Consider the following 24,299-nt stretch of genomic DNA (forward strand, 5'->3'; position numbering starts at 1 on the left):
CTTCCTGGACCCTTCCTCCTGGAACACTGCCCTCCTGCACAAGCCCCGCAGCACAACGAGGACACCAGATCCCCCGTTTTGTTGGACACTTCTTCCCTGGACACTTTATTTTATCAATTTTGTTAATAAAAGCCTCTCCGAGGCCTGACGCCACACCCACTGTGTCTGTCGTTGGCTCCTCCCGTCACAATATATATATATATACTGTATATGTGTGTGTGTGTGTGTGTGTGTATGTATGAATGCATGTACTGTATAGGAAGACAAAACCAATTGCTAAATATGCAAATATTACAAGTGGTCCAGGCTGAAGTAATTTCAAAATATTTAATATTGCAGTCTAAAACAACTTGAAAGATCACAATACATAGCCTTGAATATGTGTTAAATATGTGAATATGTAAAAGTCTGCTGAGCTGTTTTGAGAGAAATAAGGAGAAGGTGAAAAAAGAAAAGATGATTCTCAAAAAAAGCTGAATATCCCAAACTCAAAGACAAACTCAATTTTCAAACAGGTTTCCAAGGCCAACTGGGACTACTTTAAGTCCTCTGCTTAATTTTGCATTTATTTCCTCTCATTCTGGGCATTTTTAATTAGTGACAGTTCAATTTTCCAGTAAATAGCAGCTGCATTGCCAGAAATAAAAATAAAATGATAAAAATGTGTTTTTGAACAAATATATTTACATAATTTCTGGGATGTACACTGAACAAAATTATAAACGCAACACTTTTGTTTTTGCCCCAATTTTTCATGAGCTGAACTCAAAGATCTAAGACTTTTTCTAATCTACACAAAAGGCCTATTTCTCTCAAATATTGTTCACAAATCTGTCTAAATCTGTGTTAGTGAGCAATTCTCCTTTGCCGAGATAATCCATCCACTACACAGGTGTGGCATATCAAGATGCTGATTAGACAGCATGATTATTGCACAGGTGTGCCTTAGGCTGGCCACAATAAAAGGCCACTCTAAAATGTGCAGTTTTATCACACAGCACAATGCCACAGATGTCGCAAGTTTTGAGGGAGCGTGCAATTGGCATGCTGACTGCAGGAATGTCCACCAGAGCTGTTGCCCGTGAATTAAATGTTCATTTCTCTACCATAAGCCATCTCCAAAGGCGTTTCAGAGAATTTGGCAGTACATCCAACCGCCCCACAACCGCAGACCACGTGTAACCACACCAGCCCAGGACCTCCACATCCAGCATCTTCACCTCCAAGATCGTCTGAGACCAGAAACCATCTCAGGGAAGCTCATCTGCATGTTCGTCGTCCTCATTGGGGTCTCGACCTGACTGCAGTTCGTCGTCGTAAATGCTCACAATCGATGGCGTCTGGCACTTTGGAGAGGTGTTCTCTTCACGGATGAATCCCGGTTTTCACTGTACAGGGCAGATGGCAGACAGCGTGTATGGTGTCGTGTGGGTGAGCGGTTTGCTGATGTCAACGTTGTGGATCGAGTGGCCCATGGTGGCAGTGGGGTTATGGTATGGGCAGGCGTATGTTATGGACAACGAACACAGGTACATTTTATTGATGGCATTTTGAATGCACAGAGATACCGTGACGAAATCCTGAGGCCCATTGTTGTGCCATTCATCCACGACCATTACCTCATGTTGCTGCATGATAATGCACGGCCCCATGTTGCAAGGATCTGTACACAATTCCTGGAAGCTGAAAACATCCCAGTTCTTGCATGGCCAGCATACTCACCGGACATGTCACCCATTGAGCATGTTTGGGATGCTCTGGATCGGCGTATACGACAGCGTGTTCCAGTTCCTGCCAATATCCAGCAACTTCGCACAGCCATTGAAGAGGAGTGGACCAACATTCCACAGGCCACAATCAACAACCTGATCAATTCAATGAGGAGGAGATGTGTTGCATTGCGTGAGGCAAATGGTGGTCACACCAGATACTGACTGGTTTTCGGACCCCCCCAATACAGTAAAACTGCACATTTTAGAGTGGCCTTTTATTGTGGCCAGCCTAAGGCACACCTGTGCAATAATCATGCTGTCTAATCAGCATCTTGATATGCCACACCTGTGAGGTGGATGGATTATCTCGGCAAAGGAGAAGTGCTCACTAACACAGATTTAGACAGATTTGCGAAAAATATTTGAGAGAAATAGGCCTTTTGTGTACATAGAAAAAGTCTTAGATCTTTGAGTTCATCTCATGAAAAATGGGGGCAAAAACAAGTGTTGCGTTTATAATATTTACTGTTTTCACTGTAGATTACTGGGTTGCACATATTTTTACAAATAAATAATATTCTGTAAATGTATGTTCTTGTTCATTATTACATGTCTAAACAGTAAATTATGTAGTAATTTATACATTTCATTTTTTTGATTTACAGTAACATTACAATGCAGTGTTAAACCATTTAAGTTTTCATCATATAGTGTTTTTACAGTTTTTGGAGTTAACAGGTTTTTACTGTAGCATTTTATTTTATCTTTTCAGTAAAATTACAACCATTTATTACAGTTTACATGACAAGAGGACATAGTTCATAGTTCAGTAAATTAAAAATTATCTCATCATTTACCCTTATTTCATTCCAAACGTGTATGATTTTTGTTCCTGTGGAACATGAAGATGATATTTTGAGAAATGTCTCTGTTGTTTTTCTTTTTTTATCTATTTTATGTTATACAGGAAAAAAGGTTAAACAGTTTTGGAATGACATGAATGTAAGTAAATGATGACAGAATTTTCATTTTTGAGTTGACAATCACTTTAAAGGTCCACACTTTAGTTGCCAGGCAAGTGACAGGACTGTGAGATCTCTGTGAGTCGTTTTTAAAGGTTCCTGATTTCATGTGCACGATATTTAGCCCCAAAAGTCACACAGAAAGCATCTCTGACACCCTCTTGCACTCTGTTGCAGATCCAGCACAGAAGTGTCAACAAGCTGCCTCATCAACATACACGAGCAGTGGCACTTATTCAAAAAATTTGCTTTATCATAACAATATGGTGAATTGCCCTCAAAATGCGGTGCTCTGAAATGCATTAGAGGATATGTATGGGATGAATAATGCATTTCTGTAGACTGGAGGCAAAGGAGAGTAGGTTAGTGCTATTGCAAAGGGATGTGACTGCAGTGCAAGCTATCAGGATTGTGGTCTGTCAACATTATTTCTACATCAGTGGTGCTGGCATGATTGATAGGGGTTAAGATGAGAGGGTGATGATGACCGCCCAAGATTACTGCAAGCTTGGATTCACCTTTTGTTTAATTTCCTGTCTTTATTTATGAGTCAGTGTTGTTATTTTAACTAAAACTATTAAAAATGTTTTTGTTAATTTAAATAAATAAATAAATACAAAAAAATATACAATATATTATATACAAAATATATTTATATATAAATATACAAAAAATATTGTATATTACAAATATTATTGCCTCTTTGACAAATTGCTTTTGTTCACTTTGGATAAAAGCATGTAAATGTAAAATATAAATATTAAAAAACATGTTGCTTTGGCAATTAACTGAAATAAATAAGATTAAGTCTAAGTACTAAAATTGAAATAAAAATAAAAGCTAAATAGAAGTAATTAAAAAACCTAAAAGGAAAAACAAAAGCTTGTAAAATTACATTTCAAAAGCATAAACAATTTGGAACGAAAACTGAAAAAAAAAAAAAATAGAGCTAATTATAATAAATACTAATGTAGCTGATGATGTTAATGTTAATAAATATTATAATAGGATATAAATAATACTAAAATAACATTATGGACATGCACACACATTTGCATATTTTTATTATGGGAGTACTGAGAAGTAATATATAAATAAAATTACATTATATATTAAATATAAATTAATTAATTAAAAATGCATTCACATATTAATCAATAGATTATATATTAAATTATAACACTAATAGTAATATATAAATAAATAAATAATAAACAAATAAAAGGAAGGAAGGATTTATCAGTAAACTGACTAAATAGTGACAGCACTTTCATTTTTGGAGCACTGTTCCTTTAAGAGCTTATGTTTAACATGCATGCTCATTAGTATTATTATCAGTAATTTTGAACCTAACAACACCATTAAAAAACTGTCAAAATGTAAAAACTAATTTTCAAAGCCTACACCCACACTTCTCTGTCTAGCTGCTCCCTATTTGGTTTAGGGGCCGATCCAAGACGCCCATTAACCACCTCAAGAATCAAACTGTTTTGCAATAGATTGAGATATTTGTGTATGCTAACCACTAATGCCTGCTGTTTTGGTTATGTCTGGAGGAAGGCAACACAAATTCAGCAGGGCCCCACAGCTTCTCGTGAGAAATCTGAGCAAACATAATACCCATAATGCAACCATATGTATGTGAGCTAGTTGTAAGAGCATGCCGATGAGCTTTTGTATTTCCTCCTCGTGTGTTAGTGAGTGCTTATCTGGGCAAGCGCTGGACAAACATGCCCCAACAGTGAGCTGAAACAGTCCCACTGTGCCAGTTGAAATCTCTTACCCACACAATCTCTATTCTGGTTGTGAATAAAGCCCTCATCGCACATCTCATTCAGCCGCACACACTGGTAGGAGCTCTCCCGGTTCACACACACCTCGTCCCGAGAGCAATTGTGTCTGCCGCTCGTGCATTCATTCACATCTATGATACACATAACATAACACATAAAAGAACACACACGAAATACATACACGCCACCTCCACCATCATAAAGTCGTACTAGCATTTTATGAGGTGTGAGATCAGATCAGGTTTTGTTTCTAATAGTGAGGTTTGCTCTCAATTAATCAACCATTTTATTGTTTGAAGTTGGTTTTCTTTGTGGCGAAATCGCATGCATGTCTGGCTTTATGATTCTATAACACTTAATGTTTACCATGTGAATACGGCTTATGAAGAGAAACAGATGCTAGAGAAACTCCGGGGAGGATATACAGTACATACGCAGTCTCATATTTTGAGTGTGCATTTGGAAGTGTAAATGTCGATCATAAATTGAATGAAAGTTAACACTAAAACATTTCATTAAAAAAAATCCATCCAGTTTCCTGTAGAGTGTGACTTAAGTCTTTGGCTCCAGCAAAGCCAGTCAAGCTTGATTTTGTTACTGCCAAAATGAAATCAAGGTCTCTGCCCACCCGCATTCAGCACATGGGAACGCTTTGTCGGAGAGACACGGAAAGAGAGGGAGAGAGAAATAAACTCTTGAAATACAGAGATAATTCAGCAGTGAAAACTGTCCTCTGAGCTGAAGCCATTTCGATTATATCATCCCTTAAACTGTTCTCACGTGCAAAAATTGCCCTGATTTACAGTTAATGTCTCCTGAATCAAGGTGAACATAAAGTAAAATTTGACATTCATGTTGTACCTTTAGGCAGTTCACATTTTAGTCCAATAAACAGAATTAATTGTTGTCGAAAGTCCAAGTAATTCAGTATTAGCTGAAAATTACATTTGCTGTAGAAGTTAAAAGCTGGTACACTGTGCAATTTTTTTTCTGTCCTTTACGACTGCTGCTTGTCAGTTTGTAGAATATGATCCCAGTGAGATCTTGGGTAAAGGCCAAGCAGACAGTGCAACATAAACAGTATTTTATGCCAGACTACATGATATAGAGCTAATATTGGGCACATCTGACAGCCCAATTAACGGTATTAACCCATGCCATATTTTTATATCCTCATTGGAATTTAAAATGGCACAATATAAAAGTCATAGGGGGGAAAGTCATAGAAAAGTAATTGAAAATGTAATTAATCCATAAGTAATCGTTTATCATAAACACTATATTTCTCATTTTACAGTAAAAAATAGTTTAAAAAATCTAGATAATAAAAATATCTAAACATCATTAAAACAAGAAACATTTCTTTGATAAACTGGAAAAGAAAATAAGAATGTTTTTGATTAAGACTCAACGTTTTTGATAATTTTAGTGAATGTTTCTAAATTGCATTTAATTATGTATTTTATTATATTTAATTAATTTAATTACGTTACACTAACAGTTTTTTTTACTGGCCTACCATATGAAGAGTTTGGTTCCAAAATGTGATAAACGCCTCTTTTTTTTTTTTAACTGAGTTTCCGCAAAATGCAATATCCGCCGTGTTATTCTGTCATGTTTTCTCCCTATCTTTCCAAACTGCGACAAACGCCAGTCTCCCTTCTCTGCAGAATACGATACATCCGCTCAACCAATCACAGCATACCATTCCACGTATTGTAGGCGCTCTGAAAATCTACTTTGTACTTTGTGATCAACAAACAAACAAAAAAATTAGGGCTGGACGATAAATCACATGTGATTGTCATGCGCATCTCGTCAGTAAAGTCGGTTCTGTGATTAGTAGAAAATCTCCATCACGTGCTTTCAAGATGGAGCAGCATTTAATACACAGAGCCGTAGATAATCGCAGATGAATCACATTCAATTATGAACGCGATATTGTGCTTGTCAGTGTAAGTGTTTTTATTAATGCCATTAATGTTTTTGTTAATACAGCACTAGTCAACTAAATGAATGTAACATGGCAAAGATGAATGCACTTTTGGAAGTTGAATGTAAGGTAAATGTCATTTTGGAATTTCTGTGGTCTAATGTGATATTGTTATCATGTTCTTGTTCATGATGAAATTTTCTTTTATTGTTGTAATTAATTTATAGCATTAACAAGATGACCCGTTGAATTCGTTTTGGGAGCGATGACTGATTGAATGTATTTTTAGTCCAGTGCCTGTATATAAGATTAGTATTGACCAAGTTCAGAGGCTGTCATATGTGGATCAACTTACTTTGTTGTGTATCTTCAACAGTTTCAATATGAAAAATAATTTTTATATTAATTCAATGGATTTATTGCATTTTGAAGAAAAAAAAAATGTGTCATGGATTTATTGCATTAAGGGGGAGGGGGCAGTTTTTATAATAAATCTTTGAAAATCTAAATCTGGATTTGAATTTTTAATATTATTATAACCTAAAGATGCTATGAGAAAGTTTGAAACAGAAAATAGTGTTTTTCATCTTGCCACTTTCTTGGTAATGAAAACACAGTAACAATTTACAATAATAATATATATATATATATATATATATATATATATATATATATATACTGTGTACTATATACTGTAAATTAAATAAATAATTCTCCACCAACAAAATATTGTGTTTCTGATCCGGTTTATAGTAACAGCTGTGCATGGCAATTTTATTAGCACCCTCCATGGCAAGTTTAGTATATGGAATGGAAAGACCTTGAAATATATAATCTGCAACACTATCAGTACAGTAAATAAACATGTGGTAAAAGTGTCAGATCAGACAGAAAGATGTATTGTGAGAGAGCGGAGCTGTCAAACCCAGGGCTGAGGTCACTGTTTATTATTGTAGTCAGGGCTGAAGGAGAGTAATTGGTCGTGGATCAGTGAAGCTGAAGGAAGCAGATCCTCAGGTAAGACTGTGATGTTCGGGTCATGTCATAATCCTTTGGGTATAACTGCTATACATGAGTGATTCAGTCCAATAAGGGATTGGTTAGTGTGGTATGACCGTTTAACAGCAGTGTTTTCTGACAGCTGCGTCGAGAAGAGTTTGTGTATGTGTAGTTTTGGACCAATTTAGAGCACTTTACCTTCACAAGTGTGTCCGTCAGCCATCAGAGAGAATCCTGGGAAACAGGAACATTGGGCCAATCCTCTAACCACAGAACACTGCTGAGAGCAAGGCCCATTACCTGCAGACCGTAGCAGAATTCAGGTAATGCATCTTTCACACTTCTTTTTTATACATTACATGATATGTACTATGCCAAGGATCACTATTATTATTGTTCAAACTTTATACATTATACATTTGTTTTTTTTCCAACAACCCTCTAAGCCTAAATATTAAAAGTTGCATCATTTGTGCTACATAAATGATTGATACCTCAAATCTGAAAAGAAATGGGTGGCAATGCGATTTAGTTCATTTTTCGGACTTTTCCAGGATGTGCGAGAGAGTGGTTAATTGTCATGAAAAAAAAAAAAAAAAACATATACCGTATTGTCCCGAATATAAGACGACCCTGATTATAAGACGACCCCCCTTTTTCCAGATCTACCTTTTGGAAAAAGGCTTTTTGAAAACCAAATCTTGTTTTTTTTTTGTTTTGTTTTTTTCTCTCTCTGTAAAACATTTTTTCTTAAATTATTTTCAAATTGCATATTTTTCCTATTTTAATTTTTGTTTTGAAAGTATGGTAAATACTGGTAAAATGTACCAGCAATGACACTGAAAAATATACACTTTTTGATATACCATAAAACTAACAGGTAGCCCATTTGAATTATATAACATTTAGGCTATCCATCTCATAGTAGCCTACCAACATTTTATTAACAGTAGAAGTGAAATCTTATTGTAGTCTTCAAATCTGGGTAGCCTACTGTCTTGTGTTTTAAAATCACTTACAGAGGAAGTTTGTTCCCATCAGGCTAACATGACAGTCACGACTCGTGCCGCTGTAAGCTTTTCTTTTTCTTTTTTCTCTCGCGATCTTTATAACACACATACATTACATATTTCATGGCACACTCGTTTTATACGTGTTTGGCGCCACCTATTGTTGTGGGTGTATTACTGACGTGTCAAAGTCTAGACCCCGAATATAAGACGACCGCGTTTTTTCAGATGTATTTCCAAGAAAAAAACATCGTCTTATATTCGGGTCAATACGGTAATAAAAAATAAAATAAAATTGATATACGATTATAGTTAATAGTATTTTAAATTAGTTTTATTTTTATATTTTTTATTTAATTTTATATTTTGTTATTTAAGTTTTAGTCATTTTGTTGTGTTTCTCTCATTTTTCTTATTTTTTCTTCAATATTTCTATATAGTTCCTAATATTTTATTTCAGTTTTAGCTGTTTTAGTATATCAAGTTAAACTAAAAGAAAATGAGCAATTATGCTTTGGCAACTAGCTGAAATACTTTGTATTAGGGCTGTCGAAATTAACGCGTTAATAACGTGTTAACGCAAATTCATTTTAGCGGAAATAATTTTATTAATGCGCGATTAATGCAGCGCACATTTTCTGTTTGATACGTGGCTTAACCCGTAGTAGGAGAAATGGACATGCACACTGTTGTGTCGCTAGATTTAGCAACTTTTCAGATTCCGACTTTCTTTTTTTCTTTTTCTTTTTTTTCCCTTTTTTCTTTTTTTTCAGTTTACATTTCTTTTTTTTTTTCAAGCAGTGAAAATTTTTATGGTTTTAGTTTTAATTATAGAAGCAAGAGCCCAGATATCAGGCTGAGTGTGTGCCTTCTGTATGGCCCTAACAGATTTAGTTAAAAATGAAACTGTAATCAGCATGACTTAATGAATCGTCCAGATCATCGCACTGAACGATACTCCAGAAACACGACAGTGGCCCAGACACAGACTTCCAGTATATGCTTAAGTCCTCAAATGCCTACCATCAATCCCAAACCAGATATACAATAAATCTTGTGGCATACGGACTTATCTTGTAAAGCGCTATATCTTCTGGATGGCCTGCTGAATGAGGAGAAAAGGAGTCAGTGAAGATTTTTTTTTTTTCTCCTCTGTTAAGCATGTTTCAATTAAGATAACATATGTAGTGCAGAACATCAGATCAACCATACAGTACCTATGAGGCTACAGTTCATGATCTGGAATTTAGTTCTCTGTCATGGTGCCAGAATTTTACAGATCATTGAAATTTTGTGTCAGTCTCATGACAATTGAAAGAATAATGTTATGCGCACATCAAAACAACCCATTATGCCAAGACGTGACTAATAGACTGGCTGCTGATCAAAAACCACTTCATTTCAAATAGAGGATTCTGAGTTCTGCCAACCACAAAACATTTGCATAATTTTTTTCCATCATGAATGAAGCGGCACCCTTGCAATTCTGTCAGAAAATGCAACCCTTCTCTCAGAAAATTGTTGCGGTTGCAAACGTTTTGGTACTCACGTTTATTTTTTTTGCATTGGAACAAAACAAAAAAACAGAAAAGAAAAGTGAAATCTGATACAATTCCACACAGAACCCAAAAAATGCACTGGACAAAATTATTGGCACCCTTAACTTAATATTTGGTAGCACCCCCTTTGGAAAAAAAATCAACCGCTTCCTGTAACCATGAATAAGTTTCTTACACCTCGCTGCTGGAATTTTGGACCACTCTTCTTTTGCAAACTGCTCCAAGTCATTCAGATTTGAAGGATGCCTTCTCCCAGCTGCTGTTTTGAGATCTCTCCACAGGTGTTCTATGGGATTCAGATCTGGACTCATTGCTGGCCATTTCAGAACTCTCCAGCGCTTTGTTTGTAACCATTTCTGAGTGCTTTTTGAAGTGTGTTTCGGGTCATTGTTCCGCTGGAAGACCCATGACCTCTGGTGGAGACGCAGCTTTCTGAAACTGGCCACTACGTTGCGCCCCAAAATTCTTTGGTAATCATCAGATTTCATGATACTGTTCACACAGTCAAGGCATCCAGTGCCAGAAACAGCAAAGCAACCCCAAAAGATCTTTGAACCTCCACCATGTTTGACTGGAGGGACTGTGTTCTTTTCTTTGAAGGCCTCATTTCTTTTTCTGTAAACAGTGTCATGATGTCCTTTACCAAAAAACTCTACTTTTGTCTCATCTGTCCACAGTATGTTCTCCCAGAGGGATTGTGGATTTGTCACATAAGTTTTGGCAAACTCCAGTCTTGCTTTTTTATGCCTTTGTGTCAACAGTGGTGTCCTCCTGGATCTCCTACCATAGCGTCCCTTTTCATTCAGATGGCGATGGATAGTGCGAGCTGACACTGTTGTACCCTGTGTCTGCAGATCAGCTTGAATTTGTTTGGAAGTTAATCGGGGTTCTTTATCCACCATTCGAACAATCCTTCGTTGTAATTTTTCATTAATTTTGCTCTTCCGTCCACGTCCAGGGAGGTTAGCTGCAGTGCCATGGGCTGCAAACCTCTTGATGATATTGCGCACAGTGGACACAAGAACATTAAGATCTCTGGAGATGGATTTGTTGCCTTGAGATTGTCCATGTTTTTCCACAATTTTTTCCCTCAAATCCAACTTTTCTCCATTTTAACTGGTTGCAAGTGTGATTACTAAATTGCCCACACCTGTTATTTTTCCACAGGTGTGTCTAAATACAAATTACAGGAGCATCACATGCTTGAAAAGCAATTATTTCTTACAATTTTGTCAAGGTGCCAATAATTTTGTCCAGTCCATTTTTGAGTTCTGTGTGAAATTTTATCAACTTTTCTTCTCTGTTTTTTTTGTGTTGTTGCAGTGCAAACAAAAACAATAAGCACGTGAATACCAAACAAAATTGACAGAATTGCAAGGGTGCCGATATTTTTGGCCAATGACTGTATATATAAGTGTGTGTGTGTGTGTGTGTGTGTGTGTGTGTTTTAAACCCCATTCACAACTGTATTTAGCATCGTCGACTAGTGATCAGCCAAATACCAGTATTTATTAGCGTAACAGGGCCTAAAAGTATTTTGTTATTTTCTGAAGAGAGTGGATAATGCACTGCTAAATTGTATACCACATACCAGCACATGGGTTACGTAAGACCAGGGTTTGAGTAGTAGTTTCTTGTCTTGCTGGAGGTACAGTTATCAGCCTGTCTTCCTCACTAACTCTGTTATCTTCCTCCTTGTTCTCTGTGAAAAAAAGTGAGAGATAGCAGTGAGTCATTCTTTTTCATTCTGTATCCTGTCAGATGGTATTTTTGGTAGAGAAACTGCATATGATGGAAAGTTTCTCTCCAACATTTAATCATGACCAGATGAGAAATTATGGAAAGTGCTTTGATTTGTGACATTTGTCAACATATATCTTGTCATCAGAATTCCTACCATTCCTAAAGTCAGCTGAAGGTTGCTGGAGAGAAGTTCCTTGTGGTTGTATCATTAGTTCATTCCTGACATGAGATCACGAGTCAAGTTTCACATTGGAGCAGCACAACACTATCTCTATCAACACTTCCATGTCACCAGAGACACTAAAACAATATTGACACATGATGACAATCCCATCATGCCTTGGTGTTGTTAGGGTTTGGCCGTACAACCAGGGAAACGAGACAAATAATTACAAACAGTAGTGAATCGGGCAAAACAATAGTAGACTGCGCTATCACCCTATCACTACTATCTAGGAATAGTTCACCCAAAAATGAACTCTTGTCATTATTTACTTATGGGCTTGGAATATAAAGATATTTTAGGATACTTTTATGATTCTTTTTCAACATTTTCTAGCAAGACAGCCCCCGTTCTCCTTGATTTTATAATATTGAAAAGACTGCAGGATATTCTTGTTTTGTGTTTAAAATGAATCTCATTTGAGAATGAATCTCGTTTGAAACAACATGCATTGTTGTTATTGTTACTAAAACTCATTTTTGTTAATTTAAATAAAGCTGAAATAAAATATAAATATTAGATGAAAATGTAAAACTTAAAAAAAAAACTTTAATAAAGTTAGAAATGCTGACTTGGCAACTAACTAAAATAAAATTAAATACAATAAACAAAACTATAATTTTAAATTAAAGTATTAAAATGGCTAAAAATACAATTTAAATTAAAAATAAATCTAAATAAAAATATTAAAAAAACAACAAATGACAAAAGCACATACCCCAATTACTAAACTTTAAAATTAAAATGAAACTATAAAAATAAAAGCTAAATCTAAACATTAAGAAGGACTATAATAGATTTTAATACTATACTGATAACATGAGGTGTGAGTAAATATTTTCATTTTTGGAAAATGTTTGATTGCAGTTTTACTTCATTTCAGCTTTATGTAAAATCTTGCATGTTACAGTATATAATGAATGGATATTATTCATGTGGTTCCTTAGAGTTCAAAGGTTTGAAAAATAATATATCAGGAGGACGTCTAATCCACTGACTCATCATAAAAATCTTCACTCGAGAGCTGTATGTACAGGCACGCATCTAAAAGCACTCACAGCACACAAAGAGTTATCTGAGGTCATTTTGAATCCAGATCAGATCTAAGTAACACACACACACACACACACCCAGTGCAGACAGGATGCTGAGCAGGTATTAAGATTAATTCCCCTATTTAATGCAGGACTGATAGTGTGTGTTTTGAATGCATAAAGATGAGGCTTGCATATGCTATGTTGTTTACAGAAGCAGATCTCTGCTGAGAAAATCTATGAATAACATAAACCCTGCAGGTTCTCAACAACTTTTATGGATATCCAAATATTGGATATTTCATTGAACTACACCTGCTTAATTTAAAAATGGTCAACACATACAAAACTGTATCTATATACAGTAAGAAACACGTACATGGGTTTTTGTTGTATACTGAGTCATCAGAACTCACAGAGGAGCTAATCTTACCTGGCTCACAGGTGCGGCCGTCCTGCAGGAGTGTGTATCCAGGGTGGCAGGCGCACAGGTAGGAGTCACGAGTGTTGATGCAGGTGTGGTGGCAGAGCTTTGCGAATCTCTGGCACCTGTCATCACGCTCCAAATCCTCCAGTGAATTAGCTGCAGGATCCACATCCCCAGCAGACAACGCTTGCTTCGGAAACTGACTGTCTGATACTGAGGAAGAGGAGAGATAGGTTTAAAGGCTGATATGGCTGTATATCTCTTGCATGTGACTCTATTTACATTATTTACATTACTTGATTACCAGTGAATCCTCTGCAGTGAATGGGTGCCGTGAGAATGAGAATTCAAGCAGCTGATAAAAACATCACAGTAATCCACAAGCAATCGACACACATTCAGTCCAACAATTAACTCTCTAATTAAGTTCTTTTTGAACTCTCATTTTGATGGCACCCATTCACTGCTGAGGATTCACTGGTGAGCAAGTGATGTGATGCCAACTTTCTCCAAATTTGTTTTGATGAAGAAACAAACTCATCTTGGATGGCCCTGAGGATGAGAATATTTTCAGCAAATTACAACTAATCCTTTAAACTTTGTCTGACAAAATGGAAGTAAATGAATGAAATATTTATATGGTCATTGTTTTGATTTAATACTGAAAACAGAAACATGAGAAAACCATTTTCATTTTTCGTTTTTTCAAAAATTCAAAATTCAAGAATTCGCCTTAATTTTTCGTTTTTACATTCAGGGGTAGAAAATGGATAAACAGCTTGAATGTTTGATTTCCATGTGTGGGAGGGAATTAAACGCCCCTTTCCACTGATTGGTCATGGTAAAAATGAAACGGTGCCACCATCATGTCATCAACAGAATAAGAGTCCTCCGCTGTTAAGGCGTTTATTGCAACTCCTCCTTTTCGTTTCTCTCATCAAACAAAGTAACAAATGGACAGGGTTTACTTCTGTGTAGGCATAGATTCTCTATGGCAAGTGTAGGTGCTTATTGCGGAAATATGTACCTCGGATCTGCAGCCACATTACCCTTTTAGTCTATTTCTTTGGTGCACTGCACAATTTATATAGCTGTCCATTTATCAAAATCTGTTTGGCAAAGCTGCGTGAAGCACTGGACAACATGGGGCGAATGCATTTACATTATAGTGAAGCACAGACCATTGATTTTAGTGTGAATACGCAGCAGTCATAACTTTTATTTTAGACAGTACAGTTTAATAATGAGTATAAATTGATTTCATTTTAGACACAAAACAGTGTGTTTTATTTGACTTAAAACACAGGTGTTTCATTCTTGAATGAATCCGAGTCTTTGAATCAATCATTTGAGTGAGTGGTTCAATGACCCATTTGCTTTGCTCCTGAACAAATCAGCATTTTGAACGAATATAACCTTCATATTTGTCACTCATTTCATATTACTGTAGGTTATTCACAATGTTTTTATTTAAAACATTAATCTCATTCCATAATGCAATTGCTGTCTTAATACATTTACTGCCGTCTCAGCAGCATTAATTGTGTAAATACATCTAAATTCAATTTAAGATGCAGCTTCTGTGCCACAGTGCAAAGATGGCTTTGGTTGGTACTGATTTAATTGGTAACATCATGTCATATTTGTTAAATATTAACTAAATTCAGGAATTTAATATTAAAGGTGACAGACATATTTTATAAAGTTAGAAAAATCCCCTTTTCTATAAAAATTGCATGCATCATATACATGTGTAACATGCCGTCAGATAATGACAGTATCATATACTTCTCTATGAAAAAAAACTTGAAATAATAATCAAAACGGTAAGAAAGCTTTATATTCACACTAAAATCGATAGCGCATCACTGTAATGTAAATGTCACGCAGCTTTGCCACACAGACAGCTAAATAAAATGTGTACATTTCTGCAATAAGCACCTAATATTTGCCATATAGAATCTATGCCCACACAGAAGTAAGCCCTGTCTAGGTGCTACCCCACTATGGACTGTGTCAAGCCATTTGTTTGCCGGGTTATTTGATGAATGCAGGAGTTGCAAGATACACTTTAATAGCGGAGGACTCTTATTCTGTTGCACAAAACTGAAGACGACGTGATGACATGATCCTTGCTTGACCAATCAGTGGAAAGGGGCGTTTCATTTCCGCCCACAAGTAAAAACGGAAAATCAAGGTGATTTCTTGTTTTTTTTTCTCGTTTTTCGAAAAAATGAAAATGGTGCCGTTTTCTCATGTTTCTGTTTTCAATTTTAAATCAAAAAACGAATGAACGCAATGTACACGGACCATTAGCCAGCACAAATAAATAAGAAGATCTCTACTATTGGCTTAATTTTCAAAACGAGGATTTAATGAAAAACATTTTTTAAAAGTGTGATTTAAAAAAATTAGAAATGCAATGTTAATTTTACATGGTTTCATGTGTATTTAATGATGGTTTAGGTTTTATTTAATAAACTAACATGATAGCATAAATACATGTACAAACCTCAATCATTCATTCTTAACTTAACATTTTAAAGTAAAAAGTATTTTTACATTTTTCATTGGAGTGCTACCATTTGATGTGAACCTGAACTAACCTTCTCATATCATAAAAAGCATAAATTGACTGTTATTTTGAGAGACTTACAGGCTTTGACTCACAGAAAGCGTTTGATTTGAAGGGCCCTTTGAAGCAGTTATTTTTGAGCACTTCTGTCTGGAAAGACACTACAACAACAGCTGCTATGATTGTTTTCCCTTCAAAAAGCCCTGAATAGTTATCATTTATGCCATCTGAAATGGCATGACACTCATTAGAGTCCACAGGGGTCCTCTCTGTGATATTATTTCGTGTGGTTTTTTTTGGGGGGGGGGGACTTTTGGGAAAGTGATTTGCAGGAAAGTTTCTTTAAATATCAGTAACATTTTACAACCAAACTTCTTAATTTTTCATTTACATTATTTATAATATTTTTTTTTAAATCAAGCATTTTTGCCTTTTTTCCTCCAATACATTCCAAGGATCATAACACCTATATTTTTACTTAATGTCCCATAAAATACAAAAATGTAAAACTTTATTATTTTCATTGGGTCATTGGGTCTTATTCATGAAACAAAAACATTACGAAGAATTAATTTCTGAGTAAACAGTTTGCAATACTATTCTTAGTAAGTAATCTTAGAATAGTTTTATGTTCAATATATTTAAATATAAAAAAGCATCACATCATGCATTATTTTTATCAATGATATATGTATCGAGATGAGACTTTCTGGTATGCTGATTAGTCGATACTGTTTCTCAACTGAACTTTTTTCAATAATACATTCATGTCATTTAATAATACATAATGTGATTCCACTAGTGTCTCTGATGAAGGATAAACCAGATGTCAACCAGAATGAAATGGCAACGAAGGACTACTCGTACATAAACATAATACATATTAAAGCAAGATGCCAGTCAGGATCTGTCATTTCACAGCCGCCAGCTGTTCCTACCACACCCTCTGTGTCCTCCATCTGCCAATCACCTCCTATCAATCCCAAATCCACATTCACCGAATTCTACATAACAACGGATGGAGTTAATGAACAGGCTTTCCAACATCGCGCAGCAATTTGGCAAGGCGTTCGACTGACTTGGCAATTAACGTCTGGCTAAACATAATAAACAGGCTCGGCTTCACCTTACACAGCATGCTGGTGTAAAGTAAATATTTCTCACAGTCATTAACTGAATGTAAATGCAATGAAGGGAGAAAGAGATTAAACATTTCCGCTATAATTAATCACGTTATGGGTGTGAGGTGGCAGGGGGCCTGAGAAAGCAACCCTCATGGAAATAATTACCTCTCAACCGTTTTTGTATCACCTAAACCTTTGATGCAACCGAGAGGGCTTACATAGTTAGCAATAGTCTCCTTAAAAATAAAAAGAAAAGGCATCTCTGCGGGTCCCTCTATGGAGGCAATTTAATTGGACCTATTTTAGTGTTCCATCATCTGTGTGTGCACCACGAAAAGGAAATAAGTTAGCCCTAGTGTACTGACGCGGCCACAGCTAATCTCACCTTGCCTCAGGATATCAGGTAGGCTCTTTAGAGGAAGCAAGGCACTGGGCCAAAGGAATGTGCCACTTGAGACAAAGCAAGAGGTGAAGTCTGGGTTTTATGTCTCATTCAAAGGAATAGTGACCTGGGTCTATTGACTGGGGCTTTGCTGATAACTGCGGGAGTGCTAGTTGAGCAATGAGCGTCTGCCATTATACTGATATGGCACTATGGCTCTCAGGTTGATAGAATAAAAGCCGGGACAGTGTTGGAAAACTTTATTCAGCTGTAAGCCACAAACAGTTTTAATGCACTTAATTAAATTAAATTTCCACTGAATTGTATATATATATATATATATATATATATATATATATATATATATATATATATAAATTTTATATTAGAGGCCATTACAAGTTAAGAAAAAATACATATTTTAAATATAAGTTAATATAAGATATTTTAATTTAGTAGAGTACTAAATTAAACCACAGGCAGGTAATTTTAAAGATTTATTTTAATAAAGGTGTTTTTGACTTTAAAAAAAGGAAGAAAGTAAAGTGGAAGAGAGAGGTCCACATGCCGAGACTCAAACTAGTGCAACAGTGTACTGCCCACAAGGCTATCGGTGTCGACACAGGCAGATAATTTTAGATTTAAAAAAATTTAAAAAAGTATTACAAGTATTAAAACTTACATTTTAATGATTTTTATTTATTTATTTTTTTCATTTTTGCCTTTTTCATTAAACATGGCTTTGGGATATACTTTTATGAAAATATTTTATATATTAGAGGCTGTTTAGCAAGTTAAGAAGAAAATTGACATTTTAAAAATGAAAAAATATATTTTAATTTAGAGTACTAAGTTAAATAAACTACACAGGCAGGTAATGTTAGAATGAACGAACAAACAAACAGATAAATAAATAAAAGCTTGACTCAGTTCTGTTTGTGTGGGTCTGGATCTGGATATCTGCTGGATTTTTTCCAGTGAACTTTATTCACGTATTCCCAATACAAAAGGATCAAATGAACATCCATTTTCCAAATTTAAATTGATTTCATGCAATGAGATCAGGTTAAGACAAACGAATTGTGTTGCATTACCTCATTTTAGTAAATTAAATTTAAAAAGCAGCAAAAATCAATTTTTGGAGTGTGCACAGTCTATTCCTAAAGCTAATATCAGGTCTTGTCCCAGTGTAAACATATAGCACAATTCACAGGATGAATAGAAATCCAAAACGAGAACAATGTTTCCATTCAAATCCTGCCAAAATGAGTGAAAGTAGTCAGCTGAAACATTTGAGACAGAAGGAAAGTTTGTTGGCACGGGCAGAGCGGCAACAGCCTGCTTTGCCATCTGCTTCTGATTCAGCCCAGCTTGCAGCATCTTTGTGCGTTATACTGAACGGTAACGTGACACCTGACCGATCAGCTCTGGGCATCTTTCTTTCCTCTGATCCATCAATGTCAACCTCTCGGCCAGAAGTGTGACGAACTTGAATGTGAAACTGAATGCCAAGACACAGCCAGACTTCAGATGCTTCCAAATATGATCCAGGCTTCAAAAACAAACAAGCACAATCACAACTGAGGCTCTGATGTTAATATGAAGACATAAACTCAAAAGTCACTGGGATGAAGAGATAACTGGGACATTGTGTTAAAAAATGCAGCTCAAAACCGAGACATTCCCGATGTTCTCGTGTGGTTTCACATCATATGGTGTGTCTCCATCACAACGCTTTCTTGGCATGACAGCCCGTCTAGATCGGTTCGTCAAAATAAAATATGAACTCTCACTCACCCCAGACTCCAGCCACTGGAAATCAGCCATAAACTACAGGTTACACATTGCAAACCATGCATTCTGTTGTAAGAAAAAGACAAGTATTTCACCTCTCTTAGGAAGAACGGTCGGTTGAGGCCTCTGTTTTTTCTTGATCGTAGGCGGAGCAAGACCCTCCTCTCCCTCCTCGCAGCAGGTGAGGAAGACGTGTCCGCAAGGGTAGCTCAGGTGCTGATGCACTTCACAACCTTTACCTTCCCTTCGCAAACGCAGACCCAGCGCACAGCAGTTACAGCAATCCTACATGAAACAGCATAAAAGAGAATTGAAAATTGCATTTAGTTTCATTTTAAGTCCTAACCAGTCATGATGTGACTGTTGAGCAACAAGTCATTTGCTTAGCAACCAGTGCTTTCCACACTAAAAGTGAAAATTGATGTCATGCCAATCAGAATTTTTTTTTGTCGTACTTTATTTTAAGGTGCTATTTTCGCTGTTAACAAACCATTAACTATGACTTTTGCCTCAATAAACTCCTAATTTGCTGCTTATTAATAGTTAGTAAGGTCGTTGTTAAATTTAGGTATGGGTAGGATTAGGAATGTAGATTATTTATGGTCATGCAGAATATGCGCTTAAGCACTAATAAACAGCCAATATGTTAATAATAGGCATGCTAATAAGCAACCATCAATATTGAGAATTGGTTCCCTATACTAAAGTGTTACTCTTTTTCAATAACACATTTAATAATATTAAAATGATTTACAATTAATTTATTAAAATGAAAACTTTTATTCAGCAATGACCTATTATACTGATCAAAAGTAACAGTAAAGACAACTATAATGTTACATCTACATTTTTCAAATAAATTCTGTTTAAGCAAAGAAAAAATTTCATAAGTTTTTTATATTAATCAAAGAATCCTGAGAAAAAAAATATATTGACAAAAATATTAAGCTGAACTGTTTTCAACTTTTATTAACATTGATAAAGATCATGTGACACTGAAGACTGGAGTAATGGCTGCTGAAAATTGATTTTATAAATTAAATAAAAATATATTAAAACAGAAAACAGATCATTTGAATCATCATAATATTTCACAATTTTTCTGTATTTATTTTTGATTGAATAAATGCCTTGTTGAGCATAAGGGAATTCTTTTAAAAATATTTCAAAAACCTTACTGACCCCAAACCTTTGAAGAGTGCAGTGGTAGTGTACAGTAATTATAAGAGTTAATGGAATTTCACTGTGGGAGGTAAAAATAGAAATATAAAGACCAAAATTATTTTTGTGTTCACAGCTTGTTAAGACAAAAATGTTTCGATTTTTTCCTGGACATGTAATATTCAGCCATTCACATGACCAGATAGTATTCAGTAAATAATTTTGAATTTCCAAAATAATGTCTGATGAATCCCACAGAGATTATACCTCATTAGTATTTTTCTGTCATTATTTTGTGGTCTCTGTGGACTGTTAAAAACAGTCAGTATTTTGCATTCTGTTTGATGCCACTATTTATCTTACCATTTTGGAATCTTCTCCACAGAGTGGGCTGTTTCCCTCACAGGCATGTCCGGCCTTTGCTTCATTCATGCCAGCCTGACACCTGCTGTCTCTCAGTGCACCTGAACAGCACTGCTTCTGGACAACACTTGAACAAAGCAGACAAAAGGCATTTTAACAGAATATAATACCTGATTCTAAAACTAAGGATGTCAAACCAAGGCTGTCCCATCAGATGTATTTATTGTTATTTAGAGCAGAGGACCCCAGGGGGCAGCAAAAAAAGAGTGCAAGGGAAAGGTGTAAAGATTTTAGCATGAATAAAATTAGTTCATCAGAGTTTTTTTCTTTTCTTTTTTTTTAATTAAGAAAGCACCAAATCATCATAATAGAATGATTTCTGAAGAATCATGTGACACTGAAGAGTGATGGCTAAAAGAACAGTTACATTAAATTGTAATAATATTTCACAATATTCATGTTTTTATTTTTGATGTTACTGTGTTTTCTGCCTTGGTGAGCATAACAAATTTATTTCAAAAACTATTTCAAAATCTTATCAATCCCAAATTTTTAAACAGTGGTTTATATATTATATTACATTATTCACAACTAATTCATTTTTTATAGTAAAAAACTGGGTGTTTAAAAAGTAAATAGCAGTCTTTTATATTTTAAGATGGGGGCTTGCTCATAGACACATATATTTAGGTGTCCATGTCACCAAAAAGTTTTAAAGCCCCTGGTTTAAAGATACCACAGATTTAGAAAATACTGAGAATTTAGAATTCAATCAGCAGTAGTTTTTACATTTTATTTGCATGCAGAGACTATTCGCAGTCGCCCTGCTTATTGCTTGACTGACTACTTAAAGAAGCTCATGAGGCACACACAACTGGTCCTGTATCCTACAACTTTATTAAAGGGATAGTTCACCCAAATTGCTAATTCTTTTATCATTCACTCACCTTCAAGATGTTCCAAAACTGCATGAGTTTCTTTCTTCTGTTGAGCACAAAAGAAGATATTTTGAAGAATGTCGGTAACCAAACAGTTGACTGTAGCCATTGACTCGCATAATGTGAAAAAAAAATAATAAAAAAAATACACTATGGACGTCAGAGGTCACCAGCAACTGTTTGGTTACCAACATTCTTCAAAATATTTTCTTTTGTGCTCAACAAAGGAACGAACCTCATACAGGTTTGGAACAAGTGGAGGGTGAGTAAATGATGACAGTATTTTCATTTTTATTCCTTTAATTTTATTCCAACATATACTTTACTGGTCAGAGGACATATAACGGCAAATAAAATTGATTCTGTGGTGTACTGAAAAGCATAACCAAGGCATAGAAATGGTCAGCCAACTTACCCACACACAGAGTTGAGGTCTTCTGTTTTGACAGGCATATGGTTACAGTGCTGGTTCTCCTCTGCCCATTTCTGCCCGGCCACACAACAGCTCTCCACCAGTCCTGGAGGAGAAAGCACCAAGAGGACAAAATCTCACACATCACTTTTATCTAACATAAACCAGCCAAAAGAATAGAGAGTTCTGACAAGAAAAGGGTAGACAGGCAGACAAGAAATTCAGCAATGATAGAGCCCCAGAGGTGAGCTAGACATGAAGCCCAACTTGGATTCATAGAAAAAGCATAAAAGATGCAACTGCAGCCTTTGTATAAAGGAAAACAGAGAGACTGACTCAAAGCTGATGGGACACAGTCATGGTATGTGCATCATCATAGGCGTCATTAACTCAGCCTTCAAATATTTGACTTTAAAAAGCACCAATTTCAATAAGCCAGCTATTGAAAGTGAGTTCGAGGAGCATATCCGCCTGATCTTTTCAATAAATTGTGATACAAAGAAACAAGAATTTAGTAATGACTCATTTCAACACTTGACATTTTGAATTATTCATCCCTCTGTGTGAATGAAGGCCTGAATTAAATTACGTGTACAAAATCAGCTCGCTAGAGTGATGGATGAAATCCATATAAATGTAGTCAAAAAATACTTTTCTTGTCAGACATGCTGTGAATCAGCTAAATGAATTTTATATGATTAAATCTCATTACTTCTACGAGTGTAGAGAGTATAGAAATGTAGAGGGGACTTGATAACCTTAAGTACAAGTCTGACACGGGTTATTTCCTATCAGACCATAAGAGGGTAATAAAAAAGCTTGCTCAGGTGTGAGTCTTAAGGCCCCTTCATAGCAAACGCTAATATTCATGGCAAACGTTTGGTGTGACTAATACTTTGAATAGAAAAAATGGATTCCCATGGAGTTATTCACTCCATGAGTGAACCATCACCTGCAAAAGAAGTAAAAGTTGACACAAGGACTATTTTTTAAAGCTTATTATTGCTATTTAATTAATTGCTTAGAGTGTCATAATTATATATTTAATTGTAATGCATATAGCGAGGCTTGTTGTGTTCAGTGAAATATATAGTATATTTAAATAAACAGTATATTTATCCTGGGTAAAAACTGTGAAAATATTGAATATCTTTCTTTTGTTGACAAAAAAAAAAAAAAAAAAAAAAAAGGGCTCTCAAATATAGTTCTGCTTCAGGACCCAGATTTTACACGGAACAAACTGTGACCCAATCCAGTTCCAAAAAGTTTATCTTAGAAAAACAAACAATAAACTAATAACATTAAAGATGTATAAGTTCAATAATAATATGCCAGCATCTTTTAAGTATTATTAATAATAACAATAATCATCATCATCATTATCATGAAATACAGAATATACATGTTATTATATATTATTAGATTATAAAAATATATCCATATATATAATTTATGTTTTAATATAAAAATCATAATAATATTTTTTTATTAATAATTTTATTATGCACTATGTTCATTTTCCCCTGCTGTCTACAACCCAATTAGAACAGACATGTCCCCCATTTTGGGGTCTCGACCCTCCTGCTTTAAGGTATGTGTTTACATAGAAACTGACATTTTACCCAGTTTTAATTTAAACAAATACACCCTGATAAATATTCAGTGAAGGTAAAATTGTGACAACCGGCCCCTATTTCTTCTATAACCAGACACATTCATAATCTATGAATTTACTTGGAGAAGATCTGATTGTAAAATCGCTTGAGCAGTGACATGAGGCCCAGAGCGCCCTGGGATTCCTGGAATGCTTGACAGGGGTCACAAGCTGCTGTGAACTTTGTGATAAACTTCCATCTGTTCTAAGTATCTTGGAAACAATAGGGCCCCTAAGCTATTTATAGTTAATCAGTGGACAGACATAGAAGTAAAAGGAGTGGAAGGTCTGATTGGCTTTTATGTACAACTAAAACATACTAATTCAGTCAAATGCGCCATCTGTGTCTGCAGAAGTCACAGAAAAAAAGTTTGAACAACTGAAACGCTTGTCATTCACAGTTCTTCAAACCCCTTGTCTATTTGTTTTTTAAATATTTTG

At 35.4% G+C, this 24,299-nt stretch overlaps 1 protein-coding gene across 7 annotated transcripts in view; it reads right to left on the reverse strand.

The window, feature by feature from the left end:
• Positions 1-24,299, reverse strand: part of fbln2 (fibulin 2) — a 66,254-nt gene that overhangs the window by 21,289 nt on the left and 20,666 nt on the right. For 4 of the 7 annotated variants that reach the window (XM_058791463.1, XM_058791464.1, XM_058791465.1 and 1 more), the window contains 8 exons: positions 22,208-22,310; positions 20,855-20,981; positions 19,426-19,615; positions 13,462-13,668; positions 11,620-11,730; positions 9,539-9,574; positions 7,658-7,759; positions 4,518-4,658 (listed from right to left, as the gene is read on the reverse strand). In XM_058791463.1, the coding sequence (XP_058647446.1) occupies positions 4,518-4,658; positions 7,658-7,759; positions 9,539-9,574; positions 11,620-11,730; positions 13,462-13,668; positions 19,426-19,615; positions 20,855-20,981; positions 22,208-22,310 (1,017 nt within the window). The remainder of the gene's footprint in view (positions 1-4,517; positions 4,659-7,657; positions 7,760-9,538; positions 9,575-11,619; positions 11,731-13,461; positions 13,669-19,425; positions 19,616-20,854; positions 20,982-22,207; positions 22,311-24,299) is intronic. The other 3 variants (XM_058791467.1, XM_058791469.1, XM_058791470.1) reach the window with 3 other exon arrangements.

Source organism: Onychostoma macrolepis, chromosome 11 (assembly GCF_012432095.1).
Source record: "Onychostoma macrolepis isolate SWU-2019 chromosome 11, ASM1243209v1, whole genome shotgun sequence".
NCBI lineage: Eukaryota > Metazoa > Chordata > Actinopteri > Cypriniformes > Cyprinidae > Onychostoma > Onychostoma macrolepis.